This window comes from Dipodomys spectabilis, unplaced genomic scaffold, assembly GCF_019054845.1.
Source record: "Dipodomys spectabilis isolate Male_0828 unplaced genomic scaffold, ASM1905484v1 ptg000628l, whole genome shotgun sequence".
In the NCBI taxonomy this organism is placed as follows: Eukaryota; Metazoa; Chordata; class Mammalia; order Rodentia; family Heteromyidae; genus Dipodomys; species Dipodomys spectabilis.
The window spans coordinates 409,859-427,343 of NW_024871305.1; the positions used below are offsets into that span (position 1 = coordinate 409,859).

General features: G+C 65.3%; 1 protein-coding gene across 2 annotated transcripts in view; it reads right to left on the reverse strand.

Annotated features, from left to right (window-relative positions):
* Positions 1–17,485, reverse strand: part of Gse1 (Gse1 coiled-coil protein) — a 234,180-nt gene that overhangs the window by 154,749 nt on the left and 61,946 nt on the right. For both annotated transcript variants that reach the window (XM_042671432.1, XM_042671431.1), the window contains exon 2: positions 4,847–5,027. In XM_042671432.1, the coding sequence (XP_042527366.1) occupies positions 4,847–5,027 (181 nt within the window). The remainder of the gene's footprint in view (positions 1–4,846; positions 5,028–17,485) is intronic.

Consider the following 17,485-nt stretch of genomic DNA (forward strand, 5'->3'; position numbering starts at 1 on the left):
GCCTGTCCAGGCTGCCGCCGTCTCTGCAAACCCCCAGCCAAGATGCGGCCTGCGCTCCCCGTGGGGGGCGTGATGCTGGGAGCAGAGAGGCCCCGGCCCCATCCATGACCGTCCCGCAACCAGAGCGGCCCTGCGCGGCGCCTGGCACCCAGCCCAGAACCTCCAGCTGGACGCACGGGGTGTGGGAGGGGCGGGCAGGGGGAGAACTAATGCCTAATGCGCTCCAGACAGAAGCGGTGGTCAGTAGTCAGCACCAAGGTCAAAGGTCAGAAAGACAAGGGCAAGACAGGAAGAGTGGTCCAGCTTCCCGCCCGGGAGGAGGGAGCCTGGCCTCCACAGGTGGTGCACATGCGTGTGCGCACGCACGCGTGTGTGGCAGAGAACATCCCTGATGAGAGTTGGCATGGGGGCTGCCCTGGTGACCCCCACAGCTCCACAGAGACAGGAGAGACAGGGAGCAACGCGGGAGGAGGTGCCACTGTCACCCAGAAAGCCAGCCTCGCGTCTTCTACCCCGGGGTCTCCTTCTGCCCCCTGGGACCAGGTGCCACCTCTTCCTAAAGCCCTCCAGGATTACACCAGTGCCCCTGAGATGGGGTCTATCTCCGTGTCTCTGGGGACAGCCAGGTCCAGCAGGCTGGAGGTGGGGCCCACATTGGCTGCTCTTGGGTACAGGCTGTGCCCTGGCAGAGGTAGCCAGGGCCTGAGGGTGCTGAGCGGAGTTTCCCAAGGGCCTTAGGGTGCTGGGCTGGGTTCCGGGGCCGAGGCCCTGGTGGGTGCCTGGTGCCCCCACAGCGCCACCTCCTGGGCAAATGGCGAACTGCGGGCAGGGCTGGGGGATGGGAAGGAATCCAGCCCCGCCCCCGCTGCCTCTCAGGCCGCCCCCTCTGGCCAGGGGTGCCATGCCAGGCCTGGCCGGGCAGGCCCAATGCCCAGTGCTCCAGGAGAGGGCGGTCGGCACCCCGTGGCGCTGGCTCTGCCGTTCAGCTCAGGCTTCGGGCACTGACTGGCAAAGTCCATAGGCTGCTATTTCCGGCAGCCCTTTCCGGGCAGGGGGGAAAATGCCCGGCCCCATGACTGGCCTCGGGAAACTGAGGTACAGCACTGCCCCAGCACCAGGTACTGTGCTCACTTAACACCCCTCTAAAGTGCTCCAGAAGTGCTCGCCGCTCACCGAACGTGTCCAAGTCAGGGAACCCTGGCCCCTCTCCCACCCGCCGCACCCTGGGGGCTCGGATGCATGACCCATGGCCCTGTGACCCCGAAGTCCCTAGGGCTGGACCTGGCCACGCTGCAATCCCCGGGGAAGGCAGGGGCCTGCGGCGGCTGGCTTGTCACCGTGGCCAGTGTCCCACGGGCTCCTGAGTCAGGGCTTCTCATCAGATGTGACTTCCATGTGACCCTCAGCACGCCAGAACAAAACCGCCCTGCCTGGCTGGAGGCGCTGGGCAGAGAGCAGGTCTTGCTGGAACTCACTCCTGAGCTGGAGAGGGCTGACCCACCCTATCTGTTTCCCCAGCCGGCACCTGAGTGCTAGATGTCTTAAAAGCTACTTAACTTAAACTAAAAAATCTGACTGCCTACCTGTGATCTGTGACCGGTACCCCAGGGCCTTTGCACTGGGGCTGAGGATCAAACCTAGAGCATTCTGGGTAAGCGCTGAGAATCAAACCTAGTGCATGCCGGGTAAGCACTGTGCCGTGGAGCTCACCACATCCTTGCTCACGAGCTGTGGAAGGATTGCTCTGGGGAGCAGGTGTGGCGCCCGCACGTTGTGTATGGCTGGCCCCGGTGCCCAGCACGGCATTTGCATGCAGTGGGCGCTCAATACGCGCTTGTGAACAAGTGCACAGAGATGGCAGTGTGGAGGCGCCAAGATGCTGTCACAGCCTACTGGGACGGGGCTTGGAGCGGTGCCTGGTGGTTTCCAAATGGCACAGGCCGTGGCAGAAGATGGTGTGGGCATGGGGGGGCATGTAAGTAAGCCAGCGTGGTGCCAACCAGCTTGTGCAGGAGAGGCCACGTGGTTCCTGGGGGTGTCGTCTCAGGGGTCCAGAGGGCGGAGGCAGGGTGCCTCGGTGCGGGGTACCGGAGGGGTGATTTCAGCCCTCAGATGGCCCCGGGTGCCCCACGCCGGGATCCAGACGCTCCCTCCCGCGTCTCCTCCCCCAGCCTCTTCCCCACATAAAACCCTTCCTGTTCTCACTCTGAGACAGAGCTTCCTTACGTGACCCAGGCTGGCCTTGAACTCACGTCTTCCCAAGTGCCGGGATTGCAGGCATGAGCTACCACCCGGCTCTTCATCCTCCACACACTTAGCGGCAGGAGGTGCGCGGAGCACCGCGCAGGGAACCCGCGTTCCCAGGGGGCCGTGGGCTCTGCAGGGTTTGCTCAGCGCCTGGGCGAGGCAGGCGGCCTCTGCGGGCACGAACCTCCCCCCTCCCCCGCCCCCTCCCCCGCCCCCTCCCCCACCAGCTCCGCCACCACCGCCCACCCCTCAGCAGGCAGACGACGAGCTGGCAGGCTGCACTTCCAGCCTCACACGAAGGAGACCCCAGGAGACGCCGGCACTGCCAAGATCAAGGTGTACCCTCGCCCTTCATGTGGGGAAACCGAGGCACAAGGCGGCATCCGGCCACTATCTGCAGCACCAGGGCTGGGGCTTAAGCTCAGATCCACACTGGAGGGATGTGGAGCGTCTGGGTCACCCAGCCGGGCCCCCACATCGACCCTGGGGTCTCAAGTCACCGTGCGAGCCTGGCGGGCGCTGGGGTTTTAGGCAGTGTCACGGCCGGCAGAACGCGGACCGCAAGGACACCCACGTCCTGACCGGGAAGCCCCCGGGGCTCGAAGCCCCCGCCGTGGGGAACCGCGGGCGGCGGGGCAGGTGGACCTGGGTGGGGGGCAGGGCGGACAGGGTTTGGCACGGCCCGAGGGGGGGGCGGGCAGAGACACCACACCCCCGGCCCTGAGGCCCAGGAAGGGGCCGCAAGCCAATGAGCGCGGGCGGCTTCTGTGAGGGCAAAGCAATGAAAACGGGCACTACAATGAGACTCACCCGGGCTTCGGGGCTCGGGCCAGGAGAGGCCCGCAGACCTGCGGTTCAAGGCTCCGCAGGGCCCACAGCTGAGCACCAGGCACGCTTCGCTGGGTGCTGCCCGGCCGGTGCCCGGTCCGCGTCACTACCGTCGCCCGCTGAGGGCCGCCCACCTCGGGATTTTGCTTCCATACTTCAGTCAAGCCTATACACTTGGGCTCTGCTTTTTGGGCAGCACTGGCTTTGGGGAGGTGACGTTCACAAACCCTGCCACCATTTCCACAACCAACCACCACAGGCCGGGGGGGGGGGGGGGGGGAGTAAGGGCTCCACACCCACCAAGCGGCTGCAGACACGCTGGGACGTAAATCTGAGCTTCTGATTTTATCCGTTATCTTTGCCCTGCATTGGTGAGAATTGCCTGTAATAAATCCACGCGTGCACCTGTGAGAAGCCCAGGCTGGCCTCCGCGTCCTGGTCCTCCTACCTCAGCCTCGCCAGCTCTGGGGACACAGGCACGCCCTCGGCCCACTGGCTGCCACGGCTGTCACTCACAGGAGTGGGCGGAGCAAAGGTTGGGGGGGGAGGGGGCTGCCCCTCCAACTGTCACTACACCGCCACCCCCCTTCCTCAGGGTGGACATCTAACTAAAGGGAGGCGGTAGCACGCATGGGTAGACCGAGGCAGGTGAGTCCACGCGTGAAGACAGTTGGGGGCTTTCCCCATTTCGTCACCTTCACTCACAGAGCTTTCCAGGACGGACGCGTGCATGAGTCCAGGCCTGTCACAACTTCTCCAAGTGTGTATGTGTGCTTGTGTGTGCACACGTATCCATGCACGTCACAGCCTGTCTACGAGCGTGTGCGTGTTTACGTGTACACGAGTGTGTTTACGTGTGTGTGCATACATGTGTGTACAGCCTGTCTGGGTGTGTCTGTGCGTGTGTTAGCGTGTCTTCCTATGCGCGTGCATGTTGGCGTGTGTGGCTGTGCACCCACGTGTTTTGTGCAAAGCCCACGTCAGGTCTGGCACGTGGCCAGCCGGCAGCCATGGCTCCGGCGGTGCCGTCCGCCCGCCGTGGGGCGAGAGGTGGCAGTGGGCGCTTAACCATTCGTCACCGTGGTGTTCTGAGCCGCAGCCGCCCCTGTGGCTGACGGGCGTGCTCCGGCCTGGCGTGGGGCTGGGATGCAACCCCAGACCCCACGGCCTGCGGGGAGCAGCTGCCCCCCGCTGACCCAGCCTCCCCGGGCGCTGTGCGACGGAGGCCGGCCTGGTCCCCGTGTCCCCCGGCCCAGTCCCCACCGCAGCTGTGGCCTCCATCCCTGGAGATGGTCCTCTCTGGGCTCCCGTGGCCACCACACAGGGACCAGGAGTGACATGCCCCTGCCCCTGGTCTCCAGGCCCAGCTCCTCACTAGAACTTTCCCTGGGACCCTTCAGATCAGAGCAGCCACGGTGTGCTGCGGATGGGCCGTGAGTTCGGGCCCCGGGCCCCGCTCACGTTGTGAGAGGGGGCGGCTGCGGGGCCTCTCAGCACGGACATGAAGTGACCCGGCGCAGACATGAACACTGCCACGCTGTGGCTCGGGCGGCGCTGCCCGGGCCCACGCAAGGCGAGGGGGGAGGGGGCCGGTCATGGCACGGTCACCAAAGCCGCGCTCAACCCCCGGCGGGGGGCTCCTGGACCCCATGACTGGCTGGACACGCAGCTCAGAGCCCACGAACACGAGACGGAGGCCGGAGAGGACCTGGCACAGGGTTTCCCATGGACGCCAGGGAGAGGCGGGCCCGGCGAGACCCGCGGGCCTTACCTGTGCCCAGGAGCTCTGCGCCGTCCCCATGCTGGCTGCTCTGCAGGCGTGAGGTGGGCTGCGACCCCGGGGCGGTCCCGGGGCCCCTGGGCAGGCTCTCGGCGGGGGGCCCGGGGGGCAACTCCGGCTCCCGGGCTGGAGGGTGGACGGCTGCCGAGGACTCCAGAGACGCAGAGGTGACCTGCAGGGAGAAGAGTGGACAAGGTGAGCAGGCTGCACCGGCCGCAGACTGCGAAGGAAAGAAACGGCTGCCCGCCCCGGGCGCCATCCCCCTCCCCGCCCCCCCCACCCCCGCCCCGGGCACCATCCCCCCACCCCCGCCCCCCCCGCCCGCCCCGGGCGTCATCCCCCCCACCCTCCCCCCCCCCGCCCGCCATTCCCCCACCCCCGCCCCCCCCGCCCGCCCCGGGCGCCATCCCCCCCACCCCCGCCCCCCCCCTGCCACACCTGGCCTCGGTGGGCAGAGGGCACGGCCAGGCTGGCTCAGGGCGGCCAGGGAACGGTCAGTGTCTTCCTTGCTCAGCAGGTGGGGCCCAGGGATCCCAAGCTGCACAATGGATACCTTCCTAGCTCCCTGGCGGTCACACGGTGGGGCCCCTGCCACCCTACCCTCTCCAGAACCACCTCATCCCCCCAGATCCACACCTGGCCCTCAGCCTACACCCCTGCCCAGCTCCAGCTGCCAACTGAGGGCTGTCGGAGTTCCGCCTGGAGCCCGGTGCTGGTGGCTCCCGCCTGTCATCCTAGCTACTCAGGAGGCTGAGATCGGAGGATTGTGATTTGAGGTCAGCCCAGGCAAAGAAGTCCACCCATGCAACCCTCATCTCCAATCAACCCACAAAAGGCTGGAGTGGAGGTGTGGCTCTGGTGGTGGAGGGGCAGCTGGAGGACGAAGGCCTGAACTCCGGCCCAGTACCGACCCTTCCCCCCAGCGCCTCCCTCCTCCAAGCTGTAAAAAACGAGGCTCAGGAAGGGATCACCAGACCTCCTGAGGTCGCAGGCAGGGCCAGCGGGCCATGACCCAAGGCCCGGGCGGGGGGCGTTGAGTTGGGCCTGCTGGGTGTGGCAGCCTCTTAGGCACGCAGAAGCCTGGGGTGCGGGGGCCCCCTGCTCCCCGCGACACGGTGGAGCCCTGTGGTTGGTGAAAAGCAGCTTTATGTTGATGATTTTTTTTTTGGTAGGATCTGTGCCATAAAACGGAAGTACTAAGTGAGATGGATGGCCCGGGACTCGGCGGCCGAGCGCCGGCTCCGCGGTCCGTGGTGAGAGACCGATAGATTTACGGGGCACTTCCTGGCAGGCTCTCATTTATAGGATCCATATGGTGACACTGCCCAGACCGCAGGCCACACCCCCGCCCTCAGGGGGGGGGGGGCTCCAGCCAGAGCCGCTCGCTCGCTCCCGCTCCCTGGGGACCCACAGTGGGCAGAGTGCTGACCCCAGGAAGGGGTCTGGCCCTGTAGGGCCTTGGAGACGCCACAGCCTCGCCCCGAGTCCTGCCGGAACATCCCACCAGGTTTCACTCGGGAGAAGCCGGCCCGGGGATGCTGTCTGTCTGCCCTGGGTCACGGGGTGGAGGGAGGAGTCCGTCACGGGGTGCTGTCCAGCCAGCCTGGCTCTGCTCAGCGCTGGGCCCAACAGAGGACAAAGGAGAAGAGTCCCTCGTACTGAGCAGCTACTGCACACACCGCGCACCGACCCGGCTCACCCTTCCCATGGCTCTCCTGCGGGCTGGGCTTGCCCAGTAAGGGGCAGCGGAGGGCTTTGAACTCAAGCAGTGGCCTGCGGCATCAGCTAGCTCAGGAAGCCACCAGGGAAAGTAGTTTTAAAGAGCAAGTAGCAGCCGACCCGGCTGGGGGGGGGAAGGGTACAGGTGACACACTGTGAAGTGTGGGGATCGGGAGGCCCCAAGGGCAGGGAAATCCAGGAGGGCTTTCTGGAGCAGGTGGAATGGGAACAAGGCCTGCAGGGACGGGGAGGCGCACTCCAGGTGTGGGGCACAGTCTAAGCTGACAGGAAAGGACACACACCCCGGCGGGGTCCGCGGTCAGCGGCCTCCTGTCCTGTGCTGTGCTGAGGATCGAATCCAGGGCGCATGCTCAACGGCTTTCCATGTGGTGGCAGAGTGGCACTGCTCCCGGGAGAAAGCTGCCGTCCCTCCCCCAAGGTCACTGTCGGCCCTCCACTCCCTGCCCCACCGTACAGCCGCCGCCGCTCACAGAACCAGGGCCACGTGATACGGGATGCCCGCTGCCCTTTCCAGCCGGCACCCCTTTTCCAGGCCAGCAGTGTTGTGGCAGATACAGTACCCCAGGCTTCGGCTGGAGGCGGCCTCCGCAGAGGAGGAAGCAGAGGCGCTGAGCAGCTAAGCCGGCTGCTCAAGGTCACGGAGCCAAGGTTACAGTCCCAGCAGTCAGAGCAGAGAATCGGGACACGCTGGGGACACGCTGGCTGGCCTGGTACCAGTGAGAAGGGTGTGCAGACCCCATCCTGCCAGGGAGCCCTCGGCCCCTCCCCTGCCCCTCCAAGACGACCAGCACCAGAGGGCTTTGTTCTGCCCCATGAGGTGGCAGGCTGGGCACAGGCCAATGCCTGGGCCTCGGCGGCCTCAGCCTCCCGTAACGGTCCCTGATGGCGGCAGAGACTCTGGAGGCCGCAGCGAAGGCTGGGCGAACTGCCCAGGCCTCGAGGCGTGGAGGGGCCCCAAGCTGCCTGCCCGCAGCCTGGCCCCAACAGGCCGACCACCGAAGAGCTGTTCCGTGTGCGCAAAGACCGGGCATAACTGGAAAGTTATTAGCTGTGGAATACACACGGCACCTGGCAAATGAGTCATCAGGGGCTAATAAAGCGCGCGGCATGCAGTGATCACGCGGGAGGCTGGTGGCTGGGACGGCTGGGACTCGCGTGGGCTCACAGCCGGGGGCCTGGCGGGAAGGAGCCTGGAGGGCAGATATGACAGCAGCAACCCGCGTGGACGCAGGGCCCAGGTCCACTCTGAGCAAACCTCCAGCCGTCCATCGGGGAGCGGCCAGAGGGGAGGGCTGGTGGCGTGGGGCCTGGGCCTGCGGGCGGCTCGCGCAGGGGGGTGGCGAGGGGCTGGCGGCCCCGCCCACTCCACAGGTTCCGCCCCAGCCTGTGCCGCCCCTCAGGGGCAGCAGCCAGGCTCTTCTGCATGACCCCACCCCAGCAGAGCGGGGGACTGTGTCCCCACGTCCACACCCCACTTCCCCACGGCCAAGGGTTACAGGCCCGTACCCAGACCACGCTCGCCTGAGCCAGGACCCGCGTGGCAGCCGCACTGCAGCGCAGGGAAGAGACGCACCGCGTGCTGGGAAGGGGCGGGTCAAGGGCCCGAGACCCCTGTCGGGTCTGAGGCGCAGCAGGGGGTCCCTGGCCCGGGAGGGCTCTGGCTCTCAGGGGGGCCAGCCAGGACCCTCGGGGTCCCCAGCCCACGCTGTGCTCGTTTGGGGTTTTCTTGCTGAGACACAAACAAGAGTGACCAGCAGTTACAAGCCGTGACACCAGCCGGGACCTGGAGTCCATCCTGTGTGACGTCACAGCCAGGCCACACGCGGACGCCACGTCTGTCTGGTGTGACGTCACAGCCAGGCCACACGCGGACGCCACGTCTGTCTGGTGTGACGTCACAGCCAGGCCACACGCGGACGCCATGGTCACGCTTAGACCCCTGGTACGCCCATCCTTGTGTGCGCACGTGCACACGTGGGGCGTGCGTGGCCATCCACGTTACATATTTAGGTGTGCTTGCAGGTGCATTTGACGTGTGCACACATGCTCGGTGTGGGCCGACTGTGGGTGACACTCGTGCAGTGTGCGTGTGTGCGTACATAGCTGCGGGCGCGCACACACGGTTGGACACTGTGTACTGTGCTCAGTCTGGGACTTCATCTCCTGCCCCGTATGTCAGCGGCTCCTTCCCGTCCTCCAGGCCCAGGGCCTCCAGGGAGCTAACGAGAAGCCAGGTGCACAGCGCTGCCCTCCTTCAACTCCCAGCGGGACAGGCCCGGCACCTGTCTTTCCACCCTGAGAGTCTGTGCTCCACGTACGTGGCTCAGAGACATGCAGCAACCTGCAAACACCACACAGCCTGCAGACGGACAGAGGCCGGCCTGCGGCCTCACACAGGCAGACCTCTTGTCACCTGTGCCCATGACAAGGCCACCCATCAGGTTCAGGAGGACCTGCCAGCGGGGTCAGGGAGGCGGCCAGCCCCACGGGGCTCCGCGCCACCCCGGACAGGCAACGTGACATAATTGCTGTGGAAGGCACCCGGCGTCACCCGGGGCAGTCAGTTTATCAAGTGCTGACAGCGCATTAGCTAAGTGATCACTAGACTATTAATTTTTCTCCCAGCCCTTGCCGGGGGTGTAACGGTGAAAAATGGCAGCTGAGCCACGGGGACATTCTTCAGGGTGACAAAAAGTAAAAATAGCTCTAATTGAAGTTGATAGAAATTACACCCTTTAAAAACACACGTCGGCATCCACCGGCGGTGAGGGGGATGAACGCCAGGGCACGGCTCCCGTCACCGGCAGAGACACGCGGTGACAGCCTGGGCAAACAGCCTCCCGGGGCACAGTGGCGGCTGCCCGGGGCCGCGTGGCAGCCCGTGGGGGCTGGGCACCGCGGGACAGGGGTTGGGCTGGCCGGGGCCTGCACCCCCACCTGGGGAGTTTGAGGTGTGTCCTGGGACCCGGTGGCCACAGCCAGAGAGAGCGCGCAGCCACGTCAGTGACCGGCTGCCAACTCGAGGCCCACTCGCCGCAGCACGGCCCCCCGTGAGGCGGACATTGGAAATGAGGATCTCAGGCGTGAGGAGCCCCCCCACACCACACACACGCGTGTGCGCAACTCACAGCCGCCTGGAGCCTTCAGGCTCCAGCCTGGCGCGCAGAGGAATAATAAATATAAAGGTAATAAAACCAGAATCGACGCCGGTGCCGATCTGCGCAGGGTGCTTTCCCTGCACTCGAACTCACCGTCCCAGAGGCGGACGAGAACTGCCACCGTGTTCCCAGGGGACAGCCCAGGCCCCGGGGGGGGGGCGGGGGGGCCCGTGTGACCACAGCGTGGTCGTGGACACAGCCTGCCCTGGTCCCCTCGGTCACCCCAAACCGGAACAGAAACAGACACCGCTCACAAGCCTCCTCTACAAGGCCCCGGGGCCTCCGGCGACCCCTGCTGGAGGCCAGGCTGTGCCAGGATGTGGGGGGCGGGGCTGGTCGCACCCCGCCCCGCCCTGGGCTGCGTCCCAGGGGATTGGGCAGTGGGCACGCCTGGCACCACAGGACTGAGGAAGGGGGACAGACAGACGGATGAGAGCAGCGGCCATCCTGGGCAAACACACGAGAGGGACGTGAGGGCACGCGTGGAATTGTACCGCCGTCACCTCCACGCGGTGCAAGCACGGTAGCGCACACGGGCAATCCCTGCACTAGGAGGCTGGGGCCGGAGGATCGGGAGTTCCTAGCCAGCCTGGGCTACACAGCAAGACCCTGTCTAACACGAGACAAACAAAACAAAGCTGGAATCTGAGACTGGCTAAGAGAGGTTTTGTTGTTTTAACTTTCTATGGGGCAGGGAGAAGAGGGCCTTGTGTGTCCAGCGGGCATCTCTACCACTGAGCTACGGCCCTAGAAAGGAGAGCGGGCACGGCATGGCCCCCTTACCCAAGGAAGCCTTCCCGGCGGCCACTTCCACGCTTCCTCAGGCCTCTTGTCCCTGAAAAGACCTGGAGGGGGCAGCGGGGATTGGAAGAAGCGAGTCTCAAGAGGGCAGAACGGGCTGTAAGGAAAGTGGGAAGAGCTGCACCCAGAGAGCTGGAAATAGGGGGATCACTGTCCAAGCCCAGGGCCGGCCACCGCCTACCATCCTCGGGTCATGTGGGTCCTGGCTCACTGGGGCTGTCCTGTCCTGGGCCCACCCTCGCCCCGCCCCTGCCCCGCCTGCCCCGCCCGCCCCGCCCCCTGCCTTCTTCCCCGGCAGCCCTCCAGTTACTGTTTTAATGAGTTCCCGGCCCTCTAATTAGCAGGTGCGGCTTTGAAAGGAAGCGCCTGGTGTTTACCTTGCTCCGAGCCTTTAATAACTGAGCCCAGGCGGCGGCTGGCTCCCATCTAATCCCCCCTGAGCAGGGCTTAATGAGCCTTGGCACAGAGAGCCTCGCCTGCCCCCCCCCCCAGCACCTCAGCCTCCTGAACCCACAGACATGCACCACCTCTACACCACCCACCCGGTGGCCCAGACAGGGGGCCAGGGATCCCAGGCAGCCCGGGAGAAGACAGAGCTGGGGGGTGGTTGGGGCAGAGGGCAAAGGTCACAGGTCAGCCATGGGGCCGCTGTGGCTCAGGGCCCCAGGGGACGAGCAGGTGACCGGCCGCCAGCCATCCAGAGCCTCCGGTCCCCAAGCCAGCACCAGTCCAAAGCCGGCTGCTCAGCAGCCTCTGCTCGGGCCCTCCGCCCAGCAGGGGACGTGGCAGAGGGATGGCTGGGTGGTCTCCGCTCCAGCCCCTACCTGGGGCCCTACAGCTGCTGGGAAGGTAGGCCCAGCCTCCATTTCTCCCCCAGCGCCTCATGGCCCCGTGGTGGGCCGAGCAGGACCTGGGCTCTGCAGGGAATATTCTACAACGTCCTGCTTTCTTTTAAGTACGTGGATCTGCCGGGGTTGCTGAGGAAGCAGAGGCCCCTCCCACCCATTTGGAGCAGCTGAACAGGCTCCCGGCAGCTTGAAAGGGCTGAGTGGAGGGGAGGGGAGGGGGAGAGGGAGGAAGCGCAGGGCCTCTGGCTTTCTCGGTGGGAAACCGCCTTCCCTACCCTGCTGGGCCTTTATCTGGCTCAGCTGGCTCTTCCTGCAGCCCAGGATGCCCGGGGAGGGAGGATGGAGGGGGGGGGGGCCGCTGCGGCCCACTCTCCAGCCCCATCCCCCCTCCCCTCCCCTGCCTTGGCCTGCAGCATCTTCCCCCGCTGCCCAGTGCTTCCTGGCCCTCCAGCTGCTGGGCATCCATTGGCCCTGGGCACCATGCACATATTGAGCACCTGCTGCACGCAGGGCAGTGAGGTCAGCAGGAAAGAGGAGGCTGGAGGTCCAAGCGGCCTTCTCCAGACCCAGCCTGACTGGCCACAGCCAGTTGATGCAGGATAAGACAGGTATGGGAGGTCCCTCCCCTCCCCCCCCCCCCCCCCCCGCCTCTGCCCGCCACTCAGCGGGCCACACCAGGGCCAGAGGGTCGCCACTCTGGGTCTTTTGACCTTTGCAGATTCCTACTGGCCCTCCTGATGGCGTCCCTACTACCAGCCCCCCTTATGTGGTCCCCACTACCCATCCCTGATGAGGTTCCGGCTTCAGGCCGCGCCCATACATCTCCCTCGAGCCAGATCCCGCCATCTACCCATGACGCCCCTTCTCCAGCCCCCCCCACCCCAGATCTCCTCTCCCTGGAAACCACTCCTCTCCCACCTGGTGCTCACATAGAGACCCTGGTCCACCATCGCCGCCAGCCTCTAGCCTTCAACCCCACCTCGGGTGGCCGTGGTGGGCAGGGGACCTAGCTGCCACCTCCGCTTCTCCACCAGCCAGCAGAGGTCGGATCTCACAGTCAGCATGGCCTGCTGTCTGCCCCATGGCCTGTTGAGGGCTGGCGCCTCGATATGCACAGCCGGGCTTTGTCTGGACTTGGGCTTGGCCCTCGAGCGGTGTCCCCACCGTGTCCCCACCGTGAGCCACAAACACCACGGAGCAGGGATGCCCTGCTCCGATGCCCTCTGGGGAGGCTGAGGACGGGGGTAACCCAGGCTCAGCGGAGACTGGCCCTGCAGGCCCCCCCCTCCACAGTGATGCCCAAGTCACCAGAACCTCCACCTCCTCACACGTCCGGTGGAAACGACGATACGTTGGTGGCCGAGGCACTAAGTCCTAGAGGCCGCACAGGCTTCTGCGCAGGTGCCAGCCCTGGCCCCCATGCAAATAAAGCAGCCCCTGCTGGGCATCAGGCAAAGCCCATCTGCACCTGCCTTTCCTTGCCGCAGGACGGGAAGTGCAGGCAGGTGGCGGGTGACGGGGGAGCCCTGGCCACCCGGGGAGCTGACCCCTCCTCCTGAGGGCCAGCGGGCCCTGTCAGACCACCAGGGATAGCAGAGGAACAAATGGGGGTGTTGGCTCTGAGGGTGTCCCCCCCCTCCTGTGGCCGGCAGCTGCTGGGTGCAGAGCCCGGAGCTCCCAGAGGCCGGGCCAGCCCAGAGCCCCAGGGAGGCCAGTGGTCAGGGCTCCGCCCCCAGCACAGGAGGGGCGGCCGGAGGAGCTCTGCTCCCCTCACCCACGGCTCGTCCCGTGACCCGCAGGGGCCCGGTTCCCCGTGGACAGACCGGCTGCTGCCTCACGGGAGGGGGGGCGCACGGACCCCCATGCCACCCCAGGGGGTGGAGTCGGGGTGTCAGGAGTCCTGACCACCCGATTTGTCTCAGGCTCCCTGGCCATTTCTGAGGCCCCAGGTGCAGTTGCCCGCCTCCCCTCCCCAGCCCATGTCCTTGCTCCAAGTCCATAGAGGGGGCAGAGCACCGGCCTACCGCTGCCCCCTGCTGGCCACGAGCAGTATTTCACACGTGACCCCGTTCTAAGCTAGGACCAGTGTGGTGTCACGTGTGATATCATAGACATATCTTGGGTCCCCTGACCCCCACCAAGGCGAGCACTTGTGAAAGTCCAGCAGGCCCAGGATGGACTCTGCCAACCCAGCCTGGGCTAGAGAGTGGCAGCAGCCAGGCCTTGGCTGTGAGCACTGCTCAGGACTCCCAGGGCATTCCTGAAGGCCTGCCAGGCCCGCCCAGCCTCCACCCTCAGTGCTCAAGGCGGCCCAGAGTCCTCCCTGCTCCTTCGGCCCTGCCGGATGCCCTCTGCCCCCAGGGCGAGCGGGCAGGACCTCTCCGCAGAGGGGTGGGGGCAGGAAGCGAATGAGGAGTTGGAATCATCCCACGTGGCCACTCAGGTGGCATGAAAGAGGCCTGCTGTCGGAGGGAGATGGCCAGGTGGACTGGCCCTGGCCAGCGGGCCGGGCCAGGATGTCCAGAGGGGTGATCTCTGCAGCAGCCAACCTCCCGGGTGCGGGGGGGCTGGGGCAGCCGCCTCCAGTCTGGAGATGCAGACAGGGCCCGAGCATTCTGCACCCCGTGTCTGGCCCATGCCCCAGGCTGGGGTCACCAGCATCAGGGCCACAGGCCCCGGCCAGGGAGGACAGGGCTGGGATGTGAACCCATAAACCACAGGCTTCTCTGACTCCGTGCACACCCAGCTGTGCCTGCAAGCCCAAGGAACCCCAAGAGGCTGCCTGCCCCCCACATGCTGTGGCACACATGCTAACCACTCCGGCAGACATGGCCACCTCCATTTTAAGGTGATGGGGAGGGGCTGTGGTTGCTCCTGCCTGAGGGGGGAGGTACTGGGGGGCTGGGGAGGCACTGGGGGGTTGAGGGAGGCACTGGGGGGTTGAGGGAGGGGACACTGGGGGCTGGGGAGGCGCTGGGGGGCTAGAAGAGGTACTGGGGTGCTGGGGGAGGTGCTAGGAGACGGGGAGACGCTGGGGGCTGGGGAGGCACTGGAAGGTTGAGGGAGGGGACACTGGGGGCTGGGGAGGCACTGGGGGGCTGGGGGAGGCGCTGGGGGGCTGGGGGAGGCACTGGAGGGTTGAGGGAGGGGACACTGGGGGCTGGGGGAGGCGCTGGGGGGCTGGAAGAGGTAATGGGGTGCTGGGGGAGGCGCTAGGAGACTGGGGGAGACGCTGAGGGCTGGGGAGGCGCTGGGGGGGGTTGAGGGAGGCGCTGGGGGGCTGGGGGAGGCACTGGGGGGTTGAGGGAGGGGACACTGGAGGCTGGGGAGGCGCTGGGGGGCTGGGGGAGGCACTAGGAGACTGGGGGAGATGCTGGGGAGATGCTGGGGGGCTGGGGGAGGCACTGGAGGGTTGAGGGAGGGGACACTGGGGGCTGGGGAAGACACTGGGGGGCTGGGAGGTACTGGAGGGCTAGGGGAGGCGCTGGGGGGCTGGGGGAGACGCTGGGGGGTTGAGGGAGGCGCTGGGGGGTTGAGGGAGGGGACACTGGGGGCTGGGGAGGCGCTAGGAGACTGGGGGAGACGCTGGGGGCTAGGGAGGCACTGGGGGGCTGGGGGAGGCACTGGAGGGTTGAGGGAGGGGACACTGGGGGCTGGGGAGGCACTGGGGGCTGGGGAGGCACTGGGGGGCTGGGGGAGGCGCTGGAGGGCTGGGGAGGCACTGGCCTGGACTCTGCCTGTGGGGTTTCCTTCACAGAGGGCGGCTGGGCTCCGGCTGGCCAGAGTCCCGGAGCCAATTCTTGTCACCCTGGACAGGGGGTAAGAGAGCGAGTGGGCTGCTGAGGACACGGGCCGGCGTGGGGCCCATGCTGTACCCCTTGGGGGCTCCGACTGGGCACTGACCCCTCCAGATGGCCTAAACCTCCCAGGCGCCTCTCACCTGGGGGCCCTGGCACTCCCAGCTGGGCAGGACCCCCTCAGCCAGGAATGGCCGGTGGGCAGCTGCCGAGTGCCTGGGTCAGGGAGAGGGAGGAGGGGCGGGCAGAGGTCCCAGGTCCCCAGAAGGGGCAGGCGGTGCAGGACGGGAGGTCAGCGGGAGCGGCTACGCCCAGCTGGGGGGGGGATGCTTGTCCACAAGCCCGGGGATTTCACACCCACCCGGGCCGACCTCCGCTGCCTCTGCAGAGGAGACCCCTCGGGGCGCCGCAGGCAGCGGGGTGCGGTGCGGTGGGAGCAGCTGCCGGGGCGGCTGGCGGGAGGCCAGGCGGGGCGGCGCGGAGCTGCGGCGGGCGCAGGGCGGCGGGTCGGGCCGAGGCCGCGCTAAGTGGCTTACGCCGGCGGGAGGCGGCTGACAGGCAGCGAGATCCACAAAGACGCACTCTGTTCCCCGCAGGTCATGTGGAAAGCTCGGCCGCGACCCCTGTCTCTTCTCCTTTTTTATTTTTTGTAAGAAGAGATGTTTGTTCCTGAGCTGGGGCGGGGGGGGGGGGGGGGGGCTGCCACTTCGCCAGCTGTAACCACATCAGCTGCTGCCCGCACAATGGATGCTCCATACTCCCTGTGTGCTCCCCAGCCCAGCCGGGTCAGCCCCTCCCCGTGCCCCACGCCCGGTCAGCTGCCCCCACCAGCTGCTTTCAGCTTCCTGGCTGCCAGGCCCCGGCTGCCGCTGGCCGGCAAGGGAGTGACCCAGGGCCATGGGGCCACTTTGGGAAAAGAAGGTTAAAAGGAGTATGTGAGCCGGACACGGCGGCTCATACCTGTCATCCTAACTACTCAGGAGGCTGAGATCTGAGGATCACGGCTCAAAGCCAGCCTGGGCAGGAAATCCCGTAAGACTCTCATCTCCAATGAACCACCAAAAAACTGGAGTGGCTCTGTGGCTCAAGTGGTAGAGCACTTGCCTTGAGCTGAAGGGTGCAGAGACAGCACCCAGGCCCAGAGTTCAAGCCCTATGACCACCACCAACAACAAAAGGAATATGTGGCTGTATGCACACACACACACACACACACATACACACGTTTAGATTCTCAGTATCGCCTTTTTAAGCTGTATTGCTACATAAAGGTGAATACAGAGTGGTTACTATTTCCTGAGTCAGGTCATGAGTGCATTCCTTTTTGGACAATGTCATCCCTTCCACAGGAATGAATTTTTGAGGCACAGGGCATGAACTCAGGGCCTCATGCTGGCTAGGCGGGAACTCTAAGACTTGACCAGCAAGCCCAGCTCTTCCTTCCTTTCTTTTTCGGATCCTCTCTTGCTTTTGCCTGGGCCAACTAGGACATTAGTCCTCCTAGGCCTCCCAGTAGCTGGGATTACAGGTGTGAACAGCAAACCCGATTTATTGAGACGGGGCTCCACAAACTTTTTGCCCAGGCTGACCCTGAAGAGTCGTCCTCTGGATCTCTGCCTCCTGAGTAGCCAGGATTGCAGGCATGAGCCACCCGACTTGGCTCTTCAATGAAATGTATTCTTAAACACTGGTTTCTTTTAAACTTGTCAACGTAGTTATAGGTTGTAGAAGGGATGAGGTTGATGGGGGCACTTTGTACACATGTGTGGAAATGTCACAGCCCTCACCCCTTGTACAACTATAGCATAGCTGGCTTCGGAGACCCATGCAACTACACGTGTGACCTGTCCTCAAACGGAGCCAGGCCCCTGTACCAGCACGCACCACCGTGAGCCCTGGAGAAGCCCACATCACCTAAAGTGCCTGCCACTTCCCTGGTCATTCCTTCCTGATAGCCCAACAGAGCGCTTGTGATTGGTGCAAACACAATCCTTCATTTGCATGAGGGACTGTGCCATGATTGGAGCAAACACAACCCTTCATTTGCATGAATGTCTCCACAATTGGTATAAACACCCTTGCTTACACAAGCAGGCAGTCTGGCTTAACTTTTTGAATCAGCCCGGAAACCCCCTCCCAAGGTTGCTGCTTAGACTTCCCCGGAACGAGCTGGTGACAGAGAGGTGGGAGCAGCAGAGTGACAGCAGAGATCAGCACAACAGAGGGAGGAAGGCAGAGAGGGCAGCGGGGCAGAGATGATGGGGAGTGGAGGAGACAGACAAGGACA